At 38.6% G+C, this 24,266-nt stretch overlaps 1 protein-coding gene across 7 annotated transcripts; it reads left to right on the plus strand.

Moving 5' to 3' along the window:
- The first annotated feature begins 17,674 nt into the window (after positions 1–17,674).
- LOC121300786 (AN1-type zinc finger protein 2A-like) lies at positions 17,675–23,481 on the plus strand. 7 transcript variants are annotated; one of them, XM_041229655.1, is made up of 10 exons: positions 17,675–17,886; positions 18,866–18,969; positions 19,056–19,150; positions 19,459–19,590; positions 19,795–19,946; positions 20,501–20,620; positions 21,042–21,135; positions 21,575–21,651; positions 22,062–22,152; positions 23,348–23,481. In XM_041229655.1, the coding sequence occupies exons 2-10, from the start codon at positions 18,915–18,917 to the stop codon at positions 23,384–23,386; spliced, it is 855 nt and encodes a 284-aa protein (XP_041085589.1). In that variant the 5' UTR covers positions 17,675–17,886; positions 18,866–18,914; the 3' UTR covers positions 23,387–23,481. The 7 variants fall into 7 exon arrangements, with proteins under 7 accessions (XP_041085589.1, XP_041085591.1, XP_041085590.1 ...); XM_041229657.1 differs by having other exon boundaries at positions 18,892–18,969; XM_041229656.1 differs by having other exon boundaries at positions 18,895–18,969.
- The last annotated feature ends 785 nt before the right edge of the window (positions 23,482–24,266 follow it).

Below are 24,266 nucleotides of genomic sequence, written 5' to 3' on the forward strand. Positions count from 1 at the left end.
TGCGTAATTATGTTCCCTAGTTTGTTTACATAAAAACAAAAGGTTATACATATATTAAACAAGATAAAACATTGTCTCGGTTATGGCAAAAGAAGGGAATAAACACACAAATGACAATTCTCAAATCTCAGAAGATAATTACTTATCAATTAAAACATGTTATCATGTTTATAAAACCCGTGGCTAATTAGAGTCATTAAATGTACTCAATTTGCGCCTTAATTAAACTAAGCAAGTGTGAGTGTTGGAATTATAAGGACTGGCGCGCCGTCTAGTGGGGATTTTATTTTATTTTTTTTATTTTTTTTTAAAAAAACAATCCTGTGTCGTTTCCTGTACTACAAAAACATTAATGTTGATTTTCTGCTTGCTTGATTCATGCAAAACAAAGAACACGAGTTCGCGTTTTCCAAACACCAATGCAAAATGTGCATAAGGCCTTAAGCTAAAAACCAATTTCGTTATTTTTGTATTAAGTTATTATGTTTATGTTTGCAAGCTCAACAAAATCTTCTTTAAACACACAATAGATATATAATAATAATAATAATAATAATAATAATAATAATAATAATAATAATAATAAAATTATTATTTTTTAGTCAATTACGTGCTTCACATGAAGTAATACAGCACAGCACATACTGCAAAACTTCACCCTTTTTTTTTTTGTTGTTTTTTTTTTTTTTAAGCAATGTTAATAAAAGTGTAAATTATGTCGCTTCGGGTCTCGCCTCCCAAATCACTTTCAATTATGCTTGTACTTTGTACTGAATTTCCTTTTCTCCCTATGTGCCCTGCTCAACAGCCACGGTCACTAGGTGGACTCCCCCTTTCTCTCCATCTGTCCCTCTTTGTCCCCCTTTCAGTCGGTGTGTGTTTTACCTCATTGTCTTTCACACACTTATTGACACCTTTTTAAATCCACACTTCTGTCGGCCTTTACGATCTGCGGGGTGCCAATCTCTTCTGGCCCATTAACCCATCGAGATTGAGGCTGGTTAAACAGAAGGTTGAAATCGGATCCCCTTGCAATATTGAATCTCTCAATCTCCTCCAGATTGCATTGTCCCCTCACTCCGGCTCGCTGTCAGGCTCGTGGGCAGGAATCTATTAGCATAAAACCCACACCATGAAATTCATTTATAATTGCAAAAATGTAAAACAGCACATATGTGTACCAAATCACGTTCATATAAGTTTGTGATATGATAATATACAATAGATTGCGACAGATTGCAATTATACCACGATTACAATTGTCAAATCCAATCCACTAGTTGTGGACTCTAATTCAAAAGCTTAATTTGAGAGCCTGTCCTTATGAACTTGGATCACTTCTTTTTTTTTTTTTTTTTTTTTTTTTTAAACTGTCGTCTAAGGTTAAACAGAGTAGCCTATATGTGACAATACACAGTATTTCCTTACACGGGGTTAACAAGCCTATGTAGTTGTATGGTGTTTCATCGGCAAACCAAATGCACACACCACCAGATAAATTAGAGGGCCATTTTAGATCAAAAGGCAGTCGGTGTGCGGTGACCTGTTTGTTTGACAGCGTTCAGCAGAGTTGGCAAAGCTGCTGTTATGCAGGCCCAGCTAAACGTTTAGAGGGGCTTGGAGCGAGGGAGTAGCCACACAGCTATTTATTTATTTTATTTTATTTTTTTCAGATCAAGACATTTAAATACACAGGACCAACATATACACGCTTGGATTGTAAAGACTGTTAGGCCGTTTTTCGGATTTTTAAGATTTTTTTATTTATTTTTTTAAATAAAATCTTAAATGCATATATTGCATTTAAGATTTTATTTTATATATTTTATCTTTAATCTTATTAAATAAACACATAAAATATATAAGCAGTATAGTATATTTGATATTGAATTATAGTCACAATTCGAGTTCAAGACATACTATTATTAATAAACAGCTGGAAATGTTCAGCATTTGAGCAATTTAACACAGTAAAAGACATTATTGTGGGTTTCACTAAAGTAATGTCTTCATGAAGAAAGAGAAGGCTACCCAAAACACCCTCATTAGATTGCTTTGGCTATTTCCATATAACATTTCATTGGAAGAGTGCTTCACTGATCTTTCTCCAAAGTCGCCTTTTGCTTGTGTAGTTCATCTTTTGTGACTTTGAAACACTCCCTTTCTTTCGAGGAGATGCTAGAAATATATATTGTAACCAATCTGCACTCTTCAGGGTCGTTTGCCCCATTAAAAACTTGACCGAACACAAGAACTTTGAGTTTTAAGCGCTGTTGTGCACTTTTATTAACACAAAACAAAAACAAACAAACAAACAAACTCCTAACTCCATTTTGGAGCATTTACTAAACTTTTGCAGATTCCCTGAACTACAACGCTGGAAGGCTAAGCTGTTTCCCAGTTACAGAAACACTATTCCACACAGTTTACAAAACATACATTTGCACAGTACCTTTTCTTCTCTGACCACAGTCTCCATACGGCTTCATACACAGCCTGGCTTGCAGCCCTGCTTTTATGCAGGTGATTCCTCTCTGGCACCTTGTCATCCCGTGGCATTCTGGGAAGTGTTGTGCTGTAGATCCCGTCCACTACATTTTTTCTCTCTCCTCTCCCTACTCTGCCACACATCCTTCACCTGGCCATTCCATGCCCACCACCCTCCACCCTTAAAACATAAGCACCCACCCTCAACTCCAAAAATGTTAATGTTCGCCCCTTCCTGCGGGCTGGTTTGAGGTTGAGTCAGTCCCTCTGGCGCTTCTAGGTAGGGACCTTGTGAACCGGCGATGAGGGACCTTAACAGAGTGACAGATGTGCAGGTCAGTGAGCTGGCATGGGCAGCAGCAGACAGAGGTTCGAAGCTTGGCTATGGTGGAGAGATGTCTGAGCTGCCAAGGGGAGCACAGCAAAAGGCGGGGGGAGCCCAAGCGACGTCTGCCGATCACAACGTGACATCTGGGGCTTCAGGGAGAGCAGAGCAGGGGACCAAGTGAGGATCTGTGCCTGGTGGTGCACCGACCTGGTCTCTAAGCCCAACTCAGGGAGGTCCAGACACTCCCACAGGGTGTCCAGGACCAGGGGGTGAGAAAGCGCACCGCCTGGTGCTGGACTGGTTTTCAGGGGTGGTAGTTTGGGCTGTAATGGAGGTACCATCTTTACCTCCTCCACCTTGTCTGTTGCTTCTCCCTCATGCTGGAGGCAGCGGGGCTTCTCCCTCTCACGCTGGAGGTAGCGGGGCTTCTCCCTCTCACGCTGAAGGGAGCGGGGCTTCTCCCTCTCACGCTGAAGGGAGCGGGGCTTCTCCCTCTCACGCTGAAGGGAGCGGGGCTTCTCCCTCTCACGCTGAAGGGAGCGGGGCTTCTCCCTCTCACGCTGAAGGGAGCGGGGCTTCTCCCTCTCACGCTGAAGGGAGCGGGGCTTCTCCCTCTCACGCTGAAGGGAGCGGGGCTTCTCCCTCTCACGCTGAAGGGAGCGGGGCTTCTCCCTCTCACGCTGAAGGGAGCGGGGCTTCTCCCTCTCACGCTGAAGGGAGCGGGGCTTCTCCCTCTCGCGCTGGAGGCAGCGGGTCTTCTCCCTCTTGCGCTGGAGGCAGCGGGGCTTCTCCGTCTTGCGCTGGTGTAGGCGACCCTTGCTTCCCTGCAGACTGCTCTTGTTCCACTGCAGGCGCTTCTTCTTGCGATTCAGGCCACACCACCTTCTCCAACAGCAGCTCCAGCTCCGATTCTTCCAGTTCTGGCAACCCAAACTGTTACCTCATTTTCCAGCTGCTCTCCTTTTGTGCTGCAGTACGCTTAAATACACATCACATTTCTGGTATTATGATTGTAAATATTAAAGCACTGTACCTACTTTCATTTCCATTGTCTTTCTTCTTTTTTTTTGCTTTCGTAGTGATCCATGGGTGTTAAAAAAATTAATCGGTGGAACTTTGCAGTCCGAACTTGAAATATTAAATCAGATGTGTAACAATATTGCAAGATAAGAATATTCAAACATCAGATTGCTGTCAGATTTAATTTATATACTTATGCACACTGAAAACGCAACAGTTTACATTTTAATCGCTCATTGGGCACATTATTTACATTTAAATAGTGAGCAGATAGATTTGTTGATTGTTTGAGTTGTATTGTTCCTTGGGATAACAAAATACTGAGCTCAAGTCATGTAATTTCATAAAAATGCCAGGTGCTCAGTGTTGGGTGTTTGAGTTAAAATTGCCAAAATGGGTTGATTAAGAATCTATATAAATAGCCATTTGAAAATACATGATTTTAATTAACACAAGAACAGTGAAAGATAAGACCATGTTGAGTAATGAAGAACGCCTGGTTGCTATCAGCATGATTGAAGACGGCCTGTTCTGTGAGAGAAGTTGACCGTAAAAGAGATGTTCTGCTTCAATAATCAGCAGAGTAATCCAAAGAAACCAGAAAACCGGCCATGTCCTGAAAGGCAGCGGATCACCACACTGGTTCAGGACTGTTCTGTTGACTGTTGTGTTGTTCAAGCCAACCAACACAAGAACGCCATTGATGCAGATTGAGGGCAACCTTACTGCTCAGCAATACATTGACAAAGTCCTTGAGTCAACAGTTGTTCCGTTCCTGCAAGCCAACCTGGAAGTGTCGATTTTCCAGCCGGACGATGCAAGACCACACAGTACTAGGTTTACAGTTGTATGACTTCAAGAAAACAATGTTGAGGTCCTGCTGTGGCCAGCTTTTTCTCCTGACCTGAGTCCAATAGAACACCTGTGGGAGCAAATCGCTAACAAATGAAGTCTCCCAGATCTCATGCACTTGAACATAGTGTAGAGTTCACTCATGCAAAGAAGAGGGATAAGAAGGTGGAACAGCATCATATTGGAAGGAAGTCAAACAGGGAGGCCCTCACACCTGAAAATACAGACTACAAACCCAGATAAACAGTAAATGTATCTGATAACCAGACCTGCTTTATGTCTCTTTGTGCCAAGGTCCCACAGTTATACATGTGGGAAAAGTATTGTTAACACCAAAAATACCATGCAAATTTTACAAAACTTTTCACCCATGTTTCTCAACTGGTTTGATTTATGTTATATTGGCTCATAACTACTCATCTTTGGAGTTTTCAGGTATTCCACATTTGTGCGTTTCTCCATATTTATTCCATTCATATGTAAAGTACTACTGATAATTATGTTTTGTAGACTAGTGCAGGGGTGGCCAACCCTAGTCCCGGAGAGCCACAATCCAGCAGGTTTTATAGGTAACCCTTAAATCATCAATTTCTGAAGAATGTAAGTTGTTGACCAATTTAACAAGCTGATTTGTTCGATTAAATCAGGAGGGGTCGGCTCTGGTCCATGAGAGCTGCAGGGTGTTCAGGTTTTTGTTCCAAATTATCTCAAAATTACTTAACTGAAGAAATTACTACTTACACTGAAAACAAAATACTGCTTAACTAGTCACAATTAAATTATTCCAAGTCTTTAGAAATTGATGATTAAGGGTCACCTATAAACCCTGCTGGATTGTGTCGATCCAGGACTGGGGTTGGCACTAGTGCTTACTTTCTCGTCAGTATAGGTGAAAGTGTTACATTCTGATTATGTGCCCAAACCCAAAGCCTACCTCACTTTGTAATAGTAAGTATACTGGTGCTGTCAGCTGAACCACTTTACTGACTGGAACCTAGGACACTGATAAAGAGGATGCTGTGGAAAGCATGAGAATTCCAGGACAACAATAGCAGCAGTTTAGTCTGCTAACCTTATTCAGTTAGCTATTTAAATTCAATCAGAAGGTTAATGGATTCCTGTTATTTGCAAAGCCTTGACAAAGCCAGTGTTTTAGGTCACCAATTACAGCGTCTAGGAATGTAAGCATAAGTTTATCATAGATGTGTTAAAAATGCACACAGCTGTTATATTACAACGTTATTATAGGAGCACAAACATGCATTTGAATACCATATTGATAACTTCCATAAGTGTGCTTTCTTTCAGTTCCATGCCTCTTCTGTTTAGTGGCCAGAGAATGTCTTCTGGAAAGAAGAACCACTGTACCGTGTATGGATTTTAAAAAAGAGGCATATTTAACTTGGTTGCTATTATTACAATCACTATTTTTTCTGTTATCAAACATTAAAAATGCCAACTGTTTTATAGCAACACCTTCTGCTTCTCTTTTTTTATGATTATTATTTACTAAAGCTTTTCAGTCTCAGGATTCTTAACTCCAGATACACAAACCATGTCACAAAATGATAACATTGCACTACGGTAATACAACTGGCAGGATACACAGGGTTAAGACAGAAACGGCAGGCCTTGACTGGCTTATTTATAAGCTGAAATGAATTTCTAGAGTTCAGAAGAACTCTAATCCCCTACCCCACCTCCTACGAATATGCAATTAAAAAAAGGAAAAGCTAAGTGATAGTTTACTAATGTGTGTACCTTTCCTCTTAATCCAAACGTTCAATCCATCTCAGAACAAAAAGGACTATAAATAATAACACAGCTTATATGATTCAGGTGGTCTTAGCGCTGTCTCTATTAGACAGGGGTACATATCAAATTATTAGCAGAAATGTGTGGGTATGTTCAGTACTGCAACCACTAGTGTGATTACTTGATGTAAGTCCTTCTCTTTTTTATGAGCAAGAAAGAGACTTAAAAGATAAGTTAATAACACATCAAGACAGCAGTAGCCCACTTTTTCTCTGACATTTGAAGTGCTCACTTCACAGTTAAATATATCAAGATTAAGTATGTGGCTTTAAAGCTGTGAAGTAGTTTGTAACATTTTTAATTCTGTATAATTTGTTTGCAGATGTCTTTTTTTGTAAGTGTGACAGATATCGTCTATTTTACAGGGCAGGAGCCCGAGCTATAAGAATTGCTTGTTAGATCGTAGATATAGAGAAGAGACCGCTAGAAAAAACATATGAAAGGGTTGGCATGCTTGTCTTGCTTGATGTGGCCTCCAAGACTGTGCACAGCATCCCACGAGGATAGAATAGGTAGTGGATGCAAACCTGAAAATGAAAGGACAGAAGAGTAGTTACCATGGCTATTGGAGAGCTGCTTGTGGTGGGAGCAGAGAGCCTCCCTCAGGGAATCTGAAAAGAGGTAGAAAGTAGAAAGGTTAGTTAGGACATTGAGCAATAAACAGCAGGCTATGTCCTGAGTGGATAATAGGAAGAAAGAATGGGGCCTCTGTTTGAGGTAAGGCATAGCGTATGAGCTGAGAAAGGATAAGTATACCTGTGGGTCCCCACTTTCTTGTACGATGAGAACCCCCCTTATCCAAACACAGAGGTGGCATAGCCTGACCCGAGGTCGGGGTAGTGAGATCACTTGTCCCCCAAAAGAAGAACCCCCACCCCCCCTTTGGCTTCACAGAAGTTCCCCAAAACCGCGCGACAAATAAGAAAAAGACCACATGCCAAAGCACCAGAAAAAAACACACAAGACAACACTAAGAAAAAGGAGGTTAGATAGATGTATGGATTATGTGTATGTGTAACTATACCTACATCTCTCTCACTCAGTGGAGAGGAACAAAAACCCTTGTGGGAGGAAACCCCAGATATCCCCGCTCCAGGCAAGCTAGCAATACTTTGTTGAGCTGTGGAAATGTCAGAAATGGAAGAGAAAACATACAAGTCAACTGCTGGAGAAGACCAGCGCCCCAGACTCTTAATGAGATGCTGGTTGATTCTCGGCTTGGCTGTCAATGTTACTGCCCTGATCCTGAGGAGAGAGGAGTGTAAAACTGGGGTGGGAGGCCTGCCTTGGAGATCAGGGAGGTCAGACAGGAAGAGAACCAGTGTCTTGATACAACTGAACGGGAAGAGTCCATGAACAGCGGGTCTGGTGAGAGGAGGGGTTTTCTGCGCACAAGGTATCTAGACATGGAGCTGTAAAGGCAGGAAAGTTGATCTTTGACAGCTGAATGAACTGGCCTTGACAGAGCTGATCTGTCTTGAAAGTGTGTAATAGGAGCATAAAGTGGGATCCGGGAACCAGTAAGGGGTCGCGGGAATGGATGCTGATGGAGGGAAAACTGGCGATTGATGGAACTGTGAACCCTGCACATCTGAGGAATCTGAAGACAGCAGTTAAACACATTGTTTCCATGAGCAGGTTGCTGAAAGGACTGAAGCAGCCATTTTGAAGGATTTGCATTAAAGTGAATAAAATGTCCATGGATATAGGTAGCTACGATGAGGAAGCTGGGGCAGTGTCAGACGGTCTGCCCGAATAGACAGCAAGATAGGGGAAGAAACTGCCAATAAGCAATACTGATACTGGATCCCACTAATGTATGACTTAGTTATGCCTGGAGCCAGATTGAGAGAGTCCTTTGCATGTGCGATGAAAGCGAGGAACCAGTTTTGACTGAACGGAATACAAAGAATCTGATTTTGAGCACATAAGACGGAATAGCAGTTCTAGCCTATAGTGTAAGATGACCTTGTGGAAGGAGTGAGAGCTGAAGCCATGTAGTTTCTGGCAGATTAAATGAGCTTGGAATCGAAGTTGTGGACCAGAAGAAATGACGACTGGGGAGGAATGCTGGACCTGGAGGAAATGGCAATTGCTGCAGAGCTGGAAGCAACACATTTGTCCATATTGTTAAGCAGTGTATAATTAAAGCAATTGAACCCACAATGGGGTGAATGAGGGACTTCATGTCCTCAAAAATGTTTTTATGAAGCTGAAGGATGGGATCTGTTTCAGCTGCATCTCCAGGTTGCTGAACTGCTGTGCTGGGAGAGGAAGCGGTGACCAAAACTGAAGAGGGAGGGTACCTGCAAGAAGCAGGGAACATGGGTGTACCATATATGAAGGTACAGTAAATATTGAACCGCGCCATGCGATTGCTTCTGGCTAGGATATTGATATTGTTGTCATGCAGGTTTTTAAAAGTTTATTTTTTTATTTTTTTTTCATTAAACTGAGCAAAGAACGGGTTGTGGCGTATGCAGAAAAGCAAAACACTTGACAAGGGAGATAGGTGTGATTGGGCTTTAAATATGAAGCAGATGATGATTGACAGGAGCCAAAAATTAGAAGAGCCCTAGCTCCTGTCCCCCCAAACCTCACTTAAAGGTTAACATTTAAAAAGTGTAACCGTATTTGTCACAGACTTGTATTCTGTAATTACCTGCATTTAGCTTGCAGATGGACTGAAATGTGAAATAGCAAAGCGCTTTGCTACCTGTCAATTCACACTAGAAGAGTAGAGTACCACCAACTGGAAAAAGCTGGTAGAGCCCGCACTTTTAAACTTGCATTCCATGGGCCTCATTTTCGAAAGGGCACTAAACTTTATGGTGCACAACAATTGCAATTACTGTGCACGTTAATGACTTCAGTATTTAATATTGCAATTTTATTCATTATCGCGTGCGATACTTGACACATTATGGTGTGCACTAAATGTAATGCTTCACACTATGGTAATCAAAATGAATATGTGATTTTTATGGTAATGCATGCTGATGTATTTAAATGAACATCCAGCTCAGAATATCGAGATGAGCTGTATTCACATGGTATTTACTAAAGGGCGTTAATTTTAGTGCCCATTAAAGTAGAGGTTTAGAGTTTAAACGTTAGTGTCAAACGTTTTTAATTTTGCTTAATCGTTAAACTTTGTCAAAAATGTGCTTACTTTTGTCACATGGCACCACTGTCATTGGATATTCACCTCCCAATGTCCAGCCTGTTTTTGGGCACGTGACAAGTCTGCGGCTACAGAAGCCAAGAGTGTAAGACTGGAGATCGAAGGCTTCTCTGTGGTGGCTTAGCTATGGGTGGGCAGTGCGTGCGCAGCTTCAAAATACATCTTTACTGAAGGCATTACAGCCCCTAACACGTGACAATCAAAAAATAAAGACATAAGGCTATTTATGTATTTAATTTATATTATAGCGCCTTTCATAGCATTGTATTTCAAAGCGCCTTACAGACAGTATGCAACATGATCAAGAAATAAAACAGTAAAATCACAAAATTAATAACATACAGTTTATATTATTAAAAACAATAAATAGCAGAGCAGAACATCTAGATCAGTCCATTTTAAAAACACAGGAAATAAGAAAATACAAGATTGCGTGTGCTAGTTTATCTTATTTTTTCTTCTGACCTAAAACAATATTTTTTTTTCATGGCTTTTATAGGATTGTAAGCTTATTTACTATGATTTTTTTTTTATTATTATTTTTTCATTACTGACAGCGCTTTGTGATTCTCTTGAAAGGCGCTATATAAGTTTAATTAATTATTATTATTAAAATGGCCAGATTTTTTTTTTTTTTTAATTTTCATTTATAATTAAAAAAAAAAAAAAAAAAAAAAAAACATTTTGGTGAAAATAATGTATTTGGTTTGATTCTGTGATTGAAAGGTTTTAACCGCAGACCTGAGACAATGTATCAGTTGGATTGCCTGAGAACGTAACAATTAGTTTGAAAGATTGCAACGAATTAAAATACAGCACTAAAACTAACAGGTTGTGAAACCAGTTAAAGAAAACAACTTACCCTCATTTCTGAAACAATTATTATTTTAACCCCATAATGCCTCAAATGTTTCTATAACTTTATATAACTAGATTAATAGAGAGTTGGCTAAACATTTGTGGCAAATCAAATGAATAGATTACTAACAGTAAGCGACAGCCTATAGACGTATTTCAGGGTACAAGATCCATCCTGCTTTCCCTCACACAGCTCGTTGTCTACAGCGTTGTCAGTTCGTTTTCTCTCCTTGTGTTTTCGTTTTCTAGCTATCGCTGAATCTGTCAAACGTACTTAAACTTCGTCTTCTCATTCTCTCGTCTGACTCAGATTCTCATCCTTCAGCTTCTTTCTCACTGCAGATGCTGCATCGCCAGGTATGAAGCCTGCAACTATCGAATCTCTAACCGCGCTGTTCAAAGCGCCGCTCCATTATTCAACCTCTGGCACGTCTCCGTTATAAAGATCGGCCCTCCGCCAAACTTTTTAAAGTTCTGCTCGACAAAGGCATCTTCATTCCCGTCGGCAGCAACCGCCTTGCCTTTAACATCTATTGTGAAGCTTTGTTTGTCTTTTCCTCTGCCTTCAAATGGTAGATCAACACGATTCTTAAAGCTATTTTCTCCTCTGTAGCAGTTCAGTGTTAAAGAAGCAGTAGTGTGTCTCTCTCCCCCACCTTCTACAACACAATCACACAATTTACACTCTCTTCTCTTTGAGACCCCATTGCAGCCTCTGTTCCCTTAACCTCCGCCTCTGCAGTAGATCTGTCGATCATCTCGTTTGCGTCTGTTCCCCACGTGGGTTCCTGGTTTAGCAATTCACTGCTACTTACATTCAAAAATCGTAATGGGTAAGGACATACATTTGGTTTCAATTCCCAGTGCAGGAAGCCCAGCTTTGCTCTCATTCTAGTTTCAAGCTTTGTAACGTATTACGTGAAGCCTAGTCGCATATCACAACTTTCAAAACAAACCATTACTGAAGAAAAAAGCATAAACTCCAAGGACCCAGCTGTGCTGCAACTTTCCACAGGCCATGGTTACCACGGCAACCCATCACTACCGGGAGAGTTAAGTTGCCGTAGTAACCAGGCAGTTTCATGAGGCCCTGTGAGTTCTGTGCCTCAGTTTTGCAATCTTCCAGCTTCCTGCCACTGCGTTTTCACTACTGGAGAGAGTAAATTCAACTCACCGAATTCGTGACATTTAAATCAACTACAGGTGCCTCGTGGACCTATGTTAACTTATTTAAATACATGCTTTACTGTCCATATGGATTCAATGTATTTAATAATAAATACAGTATATAAAGAATATGCAAAATGTCTTCACAGATAGACAGACGACACTCAGCAGGCCACGCCCCACTTCCCTGTACTGACGAGCAGCCTGTGATTTCAACACCCCCTTCTACCAGGCATCACTCTGAAAATACATACTTGAAAGTAAAGATTTCAAAGTTACACTCAAGTCACGCGACATTAACTTCCACAGCGCCATCAAGAGCTGGAGCAATACTTTATTCTACATCATGGAGCTCTCAGTTAGATACAGGGGTACTGTGCTCTACGAGTATCATAAAGCATACTCCGCTAAAGCCACCACCATCTTATCATTCCACGTGAGCTGCTAGTCAGGTATGGAAACCATGTATTTTGATTTATCAGTTAAACCAGCCTCCTCCTTTGCAATGGACAATACACTCATAGACTGCTCCTGATCAAATCCATAGGTTTTGCAGCGGCCTCACAGCAATGCATTGTACATCTCTCCTGAAAGCAGCCTCATCTTTGGCTCCACCTAAATCACCTTAACAATTAAACACCAACATCAACATCCTAAGTTCTGGTTGGCAGACAATTGTGCAACAACCTCCTACAATCTCAAAGAGGCACTTCATGCAGCTTAAATTTGCTCATATCTCACAATGAGTTTCTTTTCACTCACTTCAGCAAATCTCTGCTCTCTGCAGCAGGCCACTGCCCACTGCTGATGGTAGTTCACCACACACTGTTACAGATCACTGCTTCAGCAAATCTCTGCTCTCATCGAAGCAAGAAAGGATATTAAGATGTGGGCTACTTTAATTCTTCACTGGAACGGCCTGTCTTTATTCTATGAAGACCTGATTCCAGCTCCTCGTGATTTTAATCTCTTTACTGACACTTCATTTTTAGGATTCGGGGGTTACCTAGGGACTGAACGGTTCTCTAGTGAATCAAACTGTATCCCTACCTACATTCATTTCTTACTGTAAGCCATATGACAGTTTCCCTTTATATCTTAAATTAGTAAAACTGAGTTTCTCAAAATTGGACGTACAAGTCAGTTCTTACAAGATAACGCTTCGGGTTTGTACCACTGATCTATAAATACTGGATAGCGCATGACACTGTCAGGCTATAGCAAGTGTTGAAGTCACTGGAAGTTTGCCGTGGCCATCTTACCACAACCAACAAACCCTCTCCTACTATAGTTTGTGTATTAAATTCTCTGTTCATTTAAACAATACACCTCGCTGTTCGCTGGCAAGACCTTCCACTTGCAGTATTCATTTTAGGTTCATAAAAAAATAAAATAAAAATATATAAACATATACATCGTAATATACCTGAAACTGTCTATAGAAAATATATACAGGCCAATATACTCAAATATACTGCTTTACACAAAACTCCCCAAACTCCCAACTTCAGTACTCCAATAAGTGTGCAGGCATGGTTTTAATCAATTAATCAATATATAACTTAATGTATTTTATAGTACAAAAATAGGCAGATATAACTAGAAGCAGCTTTTCTAAAACTGACAAACTCAAGATCACAAATGTAATGGAGGATATAGAAGAGCATGGTATTTTACTTTCAATGGAAATCTCAAACAGTAAAAAAAAAAAATAAATAAAAAATAAAAGCAAGATGTCAGAGTATATAATGCTAAGTCTCAATAATTAACTTACTGGTATATTCCAAAATATAACTTTTTTAACAGCAGTGGGAAAAACATGATACTGGTAAGCTGTGAAAATGTGATTTAGTAAACAGAAACAGTACCACTATGAAATGTACCTTTTTATGACTTCTGTCCAGACACTGCACACTTGATAACAATTGTGTTCTAATTCTCAACTTTTCCCACATAATGCCTATTGATACAGAACGCAGTGTAATACATTTGGTACTTCTGCCTTTCCTTTTCTTACATTTTGTACAGCACTCTGCTAGCCACTTTTTTGCCCAGTCATATATGGTGGTGCACCATCTCTTGCAATTCCAGTTACTTTCTTCCATGGTAATTCTGCACATTCCATGGTTTCTTTAAGTTAAACAAAGTCCTTTCCCATGGTTGTGTTGTTCATGCTTAAACTTAAAAGCTCTTCAATCACATTGCAGTTAATCTTACCTGCCATTTTAGTAATACGCTCAGCAACCCTGTTACGAAAGAGACTGACGTTAGGATTTTTAATTTTTTTTTTTTTTTTTTTGGGCACACTACATCAGCTGTTTTAAGCATTCACCTTTTAATAAATTCACCATCTGAAAAGGTTTAGCAGCACATATGCAATCTCTTTGCTAACAATGCAATTGACAACCACAGCACTTTAATTTTTGCCAATGTTAGTCAGACATTGTATGTTATAATCTTTCATAACTGCAGCCGTTGCATTGCAAATCAGACATATTGCCTTGCCGTTAGAATTATTCAGCGAAAAAATAATTATCTGGCTAACGATTTTGGAATCTTCTGTGTACCGTGTCCACCTTTCGCTTCCATGACATCTCCAAATACTTTTTGTCTACTGGTTTTAATTTTTACACAAAGTAAAACACAGGTAAATAGTTTAAATAAGCCTTCGCTTCGCTAGCCTAATCAAATTTACGCGCTCTGTACTGTTACACGTGTACGTGAGAAAACTGATCCTGTGTGCCATTTGATTGGCTATTTTACTACCTCTGTGAGCTGTGATTGGCTCAATGGCAATGTCACTCATACAATGCAGATTGCACATGTTGAAAACGTCATGTTATGTTACATAATTAAATAATTCCAAAACGAACAAGTACATCATGCAATATTAGAAACTAATGGGCGAGCAGCCAAAAATTGCTCCGCGGGCTGTATGCATTATAGGAGAAATAATAATTTTTTCTTCTCTTTTTCAGAGAAGGAATACATGTTAAAATTAAAAGGCATAAAAGGTAAGCAGTGCAGTTTCATTTTACGTTGCCTCTGCTTGTCCATTGCCGAATGCGTGTCTGGATTGTTCATTTTCGGTCAATGTAAGCCACCTTCACAAAGCTACTGACCAAAAGATACGCCTGGACTGCTGGGGCTTTTGATATCACGGTGGTCACGGGTATGTCTCTGACATTATCGTGCACAATAAATTATAGCTCACAATACATGTAGTGCACACTGAATGGTATGTAAATTAGATAAATACTGTGAACGTATTTTAATGCTTTCTCTGTTAGTAAATGCGGTAGTAAATTTAGATTTATCGCGCACGTAAGGTCACTACTTTATGTGTGCGCTAACTCCAAAATGAGTGCCATTTCATAAATGAGGTTTCAAATACAAGTTACTCGTTTAAAAAAAGTGTGTGTGTGTGTGAGAGAGAGAGAGAGAGAGAGAGAGAGAGAGAGAGAGAGAGTAAACATTCAAGTAATACACAAATTAGTGTTACATGTTAATATGTTCTTTCAAGTAACACAGATATCTTAAAATTGTGTGTTTTAACAGTAAATCTGTTATTTACTCTACAGCCTCTGTATCCCTGAGTTCGCTATATCCCTGGAAGTTGGATCCCTAATGCATTTTAAAACACACTGTATAACTAAAATTAGCCTTTTTTTCTGCAGCTTCTAAACCAAGCGATGATACTTGCAATCTTAGCAAAGTGTCTGAGGATGATCTTTTCAACTGATACAGTATTTTGGTAATGGTTTTGAAGGAAACTGTCAACACACAGAAGTTTCAGTATATCAAGTAGTTATGTTTAAGTTATTTACAGTGTTCAAACTTTTTTTTTTAGATAAGTGAATATTTTTTTTTTTTAATAAACTCCACATGTGTAATAGTCATTCATTGAAAGCTTACTTAACATCAAATAACATATGTGCCAAAAAGAAACCAGTAATCTCTGTATTTGGAAATATATTTGTATTTTAAGCAATATAACCAGTCATTCTCTAACTGTGTTTACCATCAGCAGAAGAAAGTACATTATTTATTTTATATTATATATAATCTATAATATAAAATAATAACTATTATATATATATATATATATATATATATATATATATATATATATATATATGTATATTTCTACCAAACTGCAGCACCATATTGTTTTGAGATAATTATAGATCTTAATAATATAATAATTCATACTTTGGTAGTAGAACATATTCTGCAACTTTAGGGTTATTTTAAAGTTTTAAAATTGAAATTGTGTTGCAGCAAGAATACCTCTGTTAAGAAAGGGGGAACAAGGCTAAAAGGCTAAAATATGCACAAGAACACAGAAACTGGACTATGGAACAATGGCCAAAGGTGCTTTGGACTGGTGATGGATGGACAATGACACCTGTGCCTTCTGCCAGTTCTGTTGTCAACACTTGTCTTTTTTCTATTCCTTAAGGATATTATCTTCAAGTGTTGCTCATCCTGGTTAGACAGCTTTTTGGGTCTTCCAGTCCTGGGTTTGTCAATTACAGATGACGTTTCTCTATAATTGTTGATTATGCTTCGGATACCACACCTTAAAAATCAAGTGATGCAAGCTATTTCACTCAATGTTTTTCCTTCTTTATGCAAGTCAAAGTTGCTATACTAGTAGAAATCACTAGTGGAGGCTTTAAGTAAATTGTTGATGCTCATAATGCATCAGAGTAGAAAAAAGCAACATGTCTAAGACTTTTGCACAGCAGTGTATATTGCATTGGGCCCTGTGAAAATGTTCCGGTCCTCTCGTGGGCCTTCAGGCATCTCCTTACAAAAGCCCAGGGATCACAAGAGGGTTTTAACAGGCGCCCCTGACAGAAGACCCAGGACCACCTCCAACCCACCCAAAAGAATCTGGAGGGAGAAAAACAAACAGGCAAGATGGGAGAGGGTTGGTGCTTCAAGAGTGGAGGTAGCCGGTGGGGGTCATGTGTGCTGCACACATGAGGGGAGGTGTGTGCCAGGACGAAAGCCCTAAAATATAAATATTGTGGGAATGTAAGGTTGGCAGGGATGGGGTTAAATCTGCCCCTGCCAACAATTACAGGTGTGGCCATTCCTCAATGAAGTAAATTAGTGTACCCATCGTTTTATCAACGCATTGTGATGCTTTCTTTAAATTATATGCTTTGAGTAGATAGGTGGGCCTTGCAATGTGATATTACCAAATGGTTCCCCCCTTGTTGCTACGTGAACAATGCTGTGATATGTGCAGCTCAGAGCACCTTTGTTCAAACTCCTGATTAATCCAGTCTCAAGCCTGAGCTCCACATTGAGTCAGGGTGATTCTCAATGAACATTTTCCCAAATAATAATTGTAACACTGTTACACTTCAATGGTGGTGGTGGGGGGTCCATCAATGAGGTCACCAAACAAGGCATTTTGACATTGTATGATGTGAATGGTATCTTCACTTTACCCAATGTCAAATGAAGCCAAGTTGGGAAACTTGTGGTCAGGTAGAATAAAAGTGTTCGGAACATTTCACAGTGAAACACATCCAACTCTGGAATTCAGTAATGGTTCATAAAAGGATGTTACAACTAACTCAAGACCTGACCATATACCGATTGCTCGGATCAAGCTCTCCACAGATGAGAGTCACGTGTGTTGCTTGGGCTAATTAACTATTCCACCAGAAGGAACAACTGCTTAGTTTTGTGCTGATTTCTGTTCTCCAGAGTCCAAGCATACACAGGGAAACATGTTTCTTGAAAAATTGCCTGGGAACATTGTCGAGAAACTGATTTTAAACAGCACGTAATCATCACTGCTGCACGCACCAAAAATTGAGAAAAGCCTTATGTTGCAGGTATGATTGCACTAAAACTTTGTAAAAGAAATCAAAAGCAGAGGAACACGGTAGAACCTGTAATTCTCGCAGTAAGCAAACCAATGTGCGTGATGACATCACAGACTAGTCAAACGTGTGCGTCTGTAGCGGAAGGAGAGTAGAAATGTACAGTCTTTAACGAGCTGTTGAGGCAGTGTTGTTATTTATTTATTTTTAACATAAGGGATTTATACTTGTAAGCAGCAGGTATACAACCACGGGCGCATACCTTGGAATTACAGGGCTGTTTTCAGATTACGAAAAACAAAAAAGAGAAAAGTAAAGCAAGCGGTCTGGTAAGTTAGTTGTTTTTATGTACTGTATGTATTTGATACATTGAACACAACAGGGCTGAGATCGCTAAGTGTTATGGCATTGCACTGTTCTGTCGTGATACTAATCACAAGTCGTCTATACAGCATTAATATGCATCTGAAGAGTTTCCACGATGAATTGCTTTGGTAAAAACGTATAGTGTAATTTGTTATAGTATGGTCTAAAATATCGTTCGCCGAAAGTGCACTGTCAACAACCCTTCAGTCATTAACAGAACTGTACAGGCCTGTGTACTTGTATGTATGTATGTATTTATTTATTTATTTATTACACCGTGATTAGTACTGTATTTATATCCATGGAAAGAAGATAAACTTAACCCATTGTGATGTAATATGGCATTAAGCAGTGTAAAAATAATTTAACACAAAAATAATAACAACAGCGTGTTTTTTTTTTTTTTTTTTTTTTTTTTTTTTTTTTTTTTATATATATTTTAGAATCTACAAAATGTTTACCGATTGCTAGCCGTTATCACGCACCCTTCTGCTGTGAAACGATATGCTCAAAACTGGCGATAGTTTTGTATCCGCTGTGTCTATAATGTCTTCTAACAGATATTACAGAAGTAGTGTGTTATAGGTACTGTACAATGACTAACTTCTGGTCTGGACAACAAGGAATTTATTGTTCCTAATATATATATAATAGAATTATAATATAGATATTATATATATATATATATATCTATAAGAACATATATATATATATATATATAAAATATAATATATATATATATATATATATATATATATATATATATATATATATATAGATAGATAGATAGATATAATTTCATCACTGATTAAGAACAATGTGTATTCAAAATATAACTGCTTATAAGAAATGCAGTTCTAAAGTAGACAACCCCAACAGTGTATAAATGTGTTTTGTATGTAAATATGTGCGAGATGTTTGAGTTGTGTTTTGTAATACTAGTCACAGACTCCCTGCTTTCCTGACAGCAGAGCACAACTTTTTTTCTGTAATGGAGTTTCCAGACCTGGGGGAGCACTGCACTGAGAAGACCTGCAAACGCTTAGGTGAGAAATGTGGATAACAGAACGTTATATTGAGCTCCCTTTTAAAGAAATATTTTCAACAATCTTTTTTTTTTATACTTCCACAGATTTTCTTCCAATGAAATGCGATGCCTGTGCAGACATTTTCTGCAAAGATCACATCACTTACGCAAACCACAAATGCACGTCTGCGTACAAAAAGGTATGGCACATGTTTTGAGTTATTCTTGGCATCAGTAAGTTGATCCTTTAGGGCAGTGTCCTAGATTTTCTGTTGTGTCAGTGTCATCTTTCCCAGCCCTAACACAATAGTTCATTCAAGATGACAGGGACTTTATTTAGCAGGGACTCCTAAATTTGTTTAAACATTTAAATAAGCAACAAGGCAGAAACATCGGAATTGACCATAGCATAAATAAAAATAGCATCATCATTGAAATAATATTATGTCCATTTTAATCTGAATGGAGATAACGAAGTTAATTTGCAGAAATTCCATTGCTGCCTCAGGATGTTCAAGTTCCTGTCTGCCCACTTTGTAACACCCCAATCCCCGTCAGCAGAGGAGAAATGCCAGACATCAAGGTTGGGGAACACATTGATGGGGACTGTAAATCTGACCCAGCTCGGAGGAAAAGGAAGGTATGGCAGTTTTTTGCATATATCTAGAGCACTCCATATCCACTTGTGATTTAAAACTTACTAAGACATTCTGTAGCATATGTTATTTCATACATGCATATGTAATATCTATTTCCTGATGATGATTATTGTTATTTATTTTTAACAGCCTAGTGGGGAGATGAACATTTAAAAATAAACTTTTTTTTAATTATATTTTTTTAGATTTTTACAAATAAATGTTCAAAAGGGGGATGTAAGCAGAAAGAGATGATAAAGGTGACATGTGACCAGTGTCACTTGAACTTCTGCCTAAAACATAGGCACCCTTTAGATCATGAATGCAAAGCCAATGGACATGCTGTCTCTAAGTCTGGGTAAGTGAAGAAATATATAACAAAATACCAATGCGTTCATTTCCATTTTATGCAGTACGTTCATCATACAAGATTAGTAGTATAATGACTGCACACATGAAAGTAGTTTTTAAATGCAAAACATTTTGATGGATTTGTGTTTATTAAAGACCAACTTTCTGTGATAAGAAAATAGGGTAGTACAGAGATGTAAGCCAAGCAAGAAACAATTTAGCAGCCTGTCCTGACTCGCAGGTTAATTACCACAATAAGCTTAAGTCCTTAACTGTCCCAACGTTAATGCAAGGGTTCCAGACACAGGGGCAATGATTCCAGAAACTGAGCTACTTTCAAAAAAGAGCTGTCAATTTCTGCACTTAAGTTTATCAGATTGAATAATAAAGCTGTTAATGAATAACACCCTAAACGTGCTAGGTGACTGGGTGCTGAAAAATATGCCTGTAAGTCACTTAATTTTTGTGACCAAAATATTTAGAGTCATACCAAGATACAATTTTCATTCAGCTCAGTAGTTTTTTTTAAAAAAAGGTTTAGAACAAAATCCTTTGTTTCAGTCATGCTGCTTTAATGCAGTCCCATGGAGCAACCTTGTCAGCTGCTGCTCTTTCTAGTAAAGGAACCTTCAGATCTGTGCCGCATGGACTAAGTGGGAATGAACGATCACAACCAAGCAGGTACAGCAATCCATAAGGTTATTGGTCTCCATGTCACATACCCAAACAAACAGTAAACCAGCTTCCTAACTTCATCTCTTTGACAGCTGTGTTCTTATGATGCAAAACACATAGAGGCACGAGGGAGGTTAGTCTAAACCCTGATAGGTATTCAGACATGCAAGCTGTAAGTCTTTCAGGTCAACTGATGTTTCATGAAGTCAGTCTTGTGAAATTGCTTCAACTATTAAATATTTAATGGTAAAGTAATGTAATAGATGTAGTGCTGCACTCTAAAAGATATAGTTATTTATTGATGTCCATTACAAATTCAACATAAATATCTGCAATGGAGCAGTTTTATAAATTTTAGAGTGGTGGTGGTCACTGCTTAGATAATAATGTAAAATTTTCTAGCAAGTCTTTTCATTTTCTTCTACAGCACATGCAGGCGTAGTGTGACCGTGGTGCTACCACCACACCAGCAGGAGCAGCAGAGAGCAATTTCTCCCTCTGCATCGTTACAGGCAGGAATGGTAAGACCTATTAGTAGTGCTGTCTGTGGAGGGAGCTTCTGTTCTATCTGTGGAGGGAGCTTCTGTTCTTAATAAAGGGGTATTCTGTTTGCTGTGTTGGCACTGTGGAAGTGCCTGCTGCCTCTTTCCACTGACCTGTAACCTCTTTCATAAGGGACCAGCTGTTCTGCCTGCTGTCTGTATAAAGAAAGTGGTCCAATAGTATTGCTGATGCTGCCAGCATTTTTATTCAGTCATTACAGTGACAGATTCAAGCCAGACCCAATGTTACTTCCTTGCAAGCTGTCGTATGCCAGCATTCCTATAACTGAGCACTAAATACATTTCTTCTTCTGCATCAGATATCTTGCAGTGTAAAGCATTGAGGTATAAAGTTACTTTGATATGTTTGCAAGCAGTTTGTATTCGCTAACACATATTTGTAACATTCCTACAACAGACTGAGGAGCAGGCTTTGCAGAGAGCTCTGGAGATGTCTTTAGCAGAATCTGCAAGAAGCACACAGCAGCCGCTCAGGTAACTGCTTTTATGTAGGAAATGTGGGTCACGATCCAGCAATAGAGAACCGCATTATGAAATAAACGTCCTAAAGATATATAATTTGCGTTGGGTCTACCTTTTCCCGAATTTAATATCCCATACTATTCCAGCAAAAATGCTTATGAAAAAAGTCCTCAAGGGCGATTATGGAAGCATATCTATGTTGCACAGGCTTCAGTGGACAGTGCTTTACCTAACAGCAAAGCTCATATGCTTCCCCACCTCATTTCTCCAAATCCAGGCTTGATGAGTCTTTTTTCAGAAGCAGGTTGGTGGCCCTCTATAACCCTACTACTGTTGACCTGTAGTCATCATGGGGTATGTGGCAGCACCCACTGAACCAGAAGATGAAAGGGCAGCTTTTTGATGTGACCTCTTGTGCTCAGTCCTCAGGAGGAAGAGGATCTTGCGCTGGCCCAGGCACTAGCTGCCAGCGAGGAGGAGTTCAGTAGGCAGCAGCAACAGCAGAGACCACAGGTAGGACCACACGCACACGCACACACACACACACACACACACACACACACACACACACACACACTCACACCAAAAATTACGCTCCAAAGATTTCTACTGTCCTCAGTCATTGAATATATGGTTACAGTATTGCAAAACAAGAGAAGCTATATGGCAACATGTGTGGCAATCGTGTAAGAACATCGGGAAAGGACACTGGCTGTTTTGGGACGTTTCTGTGTTATGTGTTGTGTTATTTTATTTGTTAGTTGTATCTGAAATGTTTATAATTCATCATTTGCTTTTATATGCTTGCTGTGTCTTTTCATCTGCAATTTCTCTCCATAGCCTTATTTTTTCTTTTTCTGTTTTATTTCTTATACAATCAAGATGGATATCATAGTAGCATTGTGTGCATGTCAATTTGTTCTAATTTGAAGTTTAATAAATGTTTTTATTTTAATATTTTTATAAATATAACGGGGAGAAGACTTTTATTTGATCTAAATATATATGTTTTTTGTATTTAGGTCATTATAGAATTATCGACATGTAAATGTTTCTGATCTCAGATTGTATGTATGATGAGACAGGGATGTGAAATTACTGCTGTCAGTTTCTGGTCATCTTGCCAGGACACTTGTGGAAGAGTCCTTGGTCTGAATGGGTTTTTTTCCTGGTTAAAAAATTTAATAAATGTGGAACTTTGCTCCTGTAAAACTGAAATACATTATGTATTGCTTTCCAACAACAAGCAGTTTAACATTTAAATTAATTTTTATTGTAATTAAGTGTTTTTTAAATCGAGACCATTTTTTAGGGCATTTCCAAATTTCTTCTATAAGTAAACTTTTTTTTTTATAGGGATCCTGGGACATTTTTATTTTTAAAAGTATAAATGTCACCAGTATATTAAACAATGGGCAATGACAGTGTATTTGAAAGTGCTTTTGTAGTGTTGTTTTTGGTAATATGTAAAACAGATGACTTGCCCTTTGGTTGGAACGTCTTTATTTTGAATGTTCAGTTAGCATTTAGTGAAATGATGCAACATGCACATGAAGATAATATGGTCCATTTGTATTACATGTTGATGCATAACTTTCAAATACCACTAGAGGGGGCTAATTCCTAAAATGACCAAATGAGTATTTTAAACCTGTTACTGTTCTCTCTGTTCATTTTTTTATTTTTTTTTCTCTGTTTCTTTTTACAGAATCGGGAACCCAAACAGTCTAGCTGCAGTGTGTCTTAATGTCACAGTTTGTTGTAAAGCTGCCTCATGTACTGTATTATACCATGTACCAATCATGTCTCCATTCTTTAAAAGACATGCTCTGTGTGTGTGTGTGTGTGTATGTATATATATATATATATATATATATATATATATATATATATATATATATATATATATGTGTGTGTGTGTGTGTGTGTGTGTGTATGTATATATATATATATATATATGTATATATATATATATGTATATATATATATATATATATATATATATATATATATATATATATATGCTGAGCATCAAAAGAAACGCATCACTTATATTTGGTTAAAATTCATTAGATGTGATCGAAAAATTTAAAACTTTTTTAGAGCAGGTTTAGAGCAGGTGCACTGACTTCTTATTGTGCTGATTTAACAATTCAGAATCCAAAGATGCTGCAAAATATTTTGTCGATCTTGGACAGGTGTTGTGACTCTTGGTCTCCCAATTCGTGGCCTGTCATTGACAGAGTGTGTCTGGTTATACCATCTTGCCAGGTTTGAAATTGCTGGCTGTGAGCACCCAAGACAGCGAGTCACAGTATGCTGCCCTAGTCATGCCTCCAACTTGCTGATTGCACGAAGGCACTGCTCTCTTGACAGACATGGCATATTGGGTTTTTTTCTGTGATTTTCTTTATTGCTTTTATTCAAGCTTGCAATTCAATAGCTGAAATCACTCCATATCCAGTGTCTAATCAACTGTCTCACAAATTAGGTGATTAAGTGCAATTGCTTGACTCATAGTCACTCAAGCGTGTCGGTCAAGGATGAATGATCGAGTGATTAAAAAGAAACCAAAAACATGTAATCAGTGTCCGTCATTTATATACCTTATATTTTTTTAGAAAATA

The sequence above is a fragment of the Polyodon spathula genome, chromosome 26 (assembly GCF_017654505.1).
Source record: "Polyodon spathula isolate WHYD16114869_AA chromosome 26, ASM1765450v1, whole genome shotgun sequence".
Taxonomy (NCBI): Eukaryota; Metazoa; Chordata; class Actinopteri; order Acipenseriformes; family Polyodontidae; genus Polyodon; species Polyodon spathula.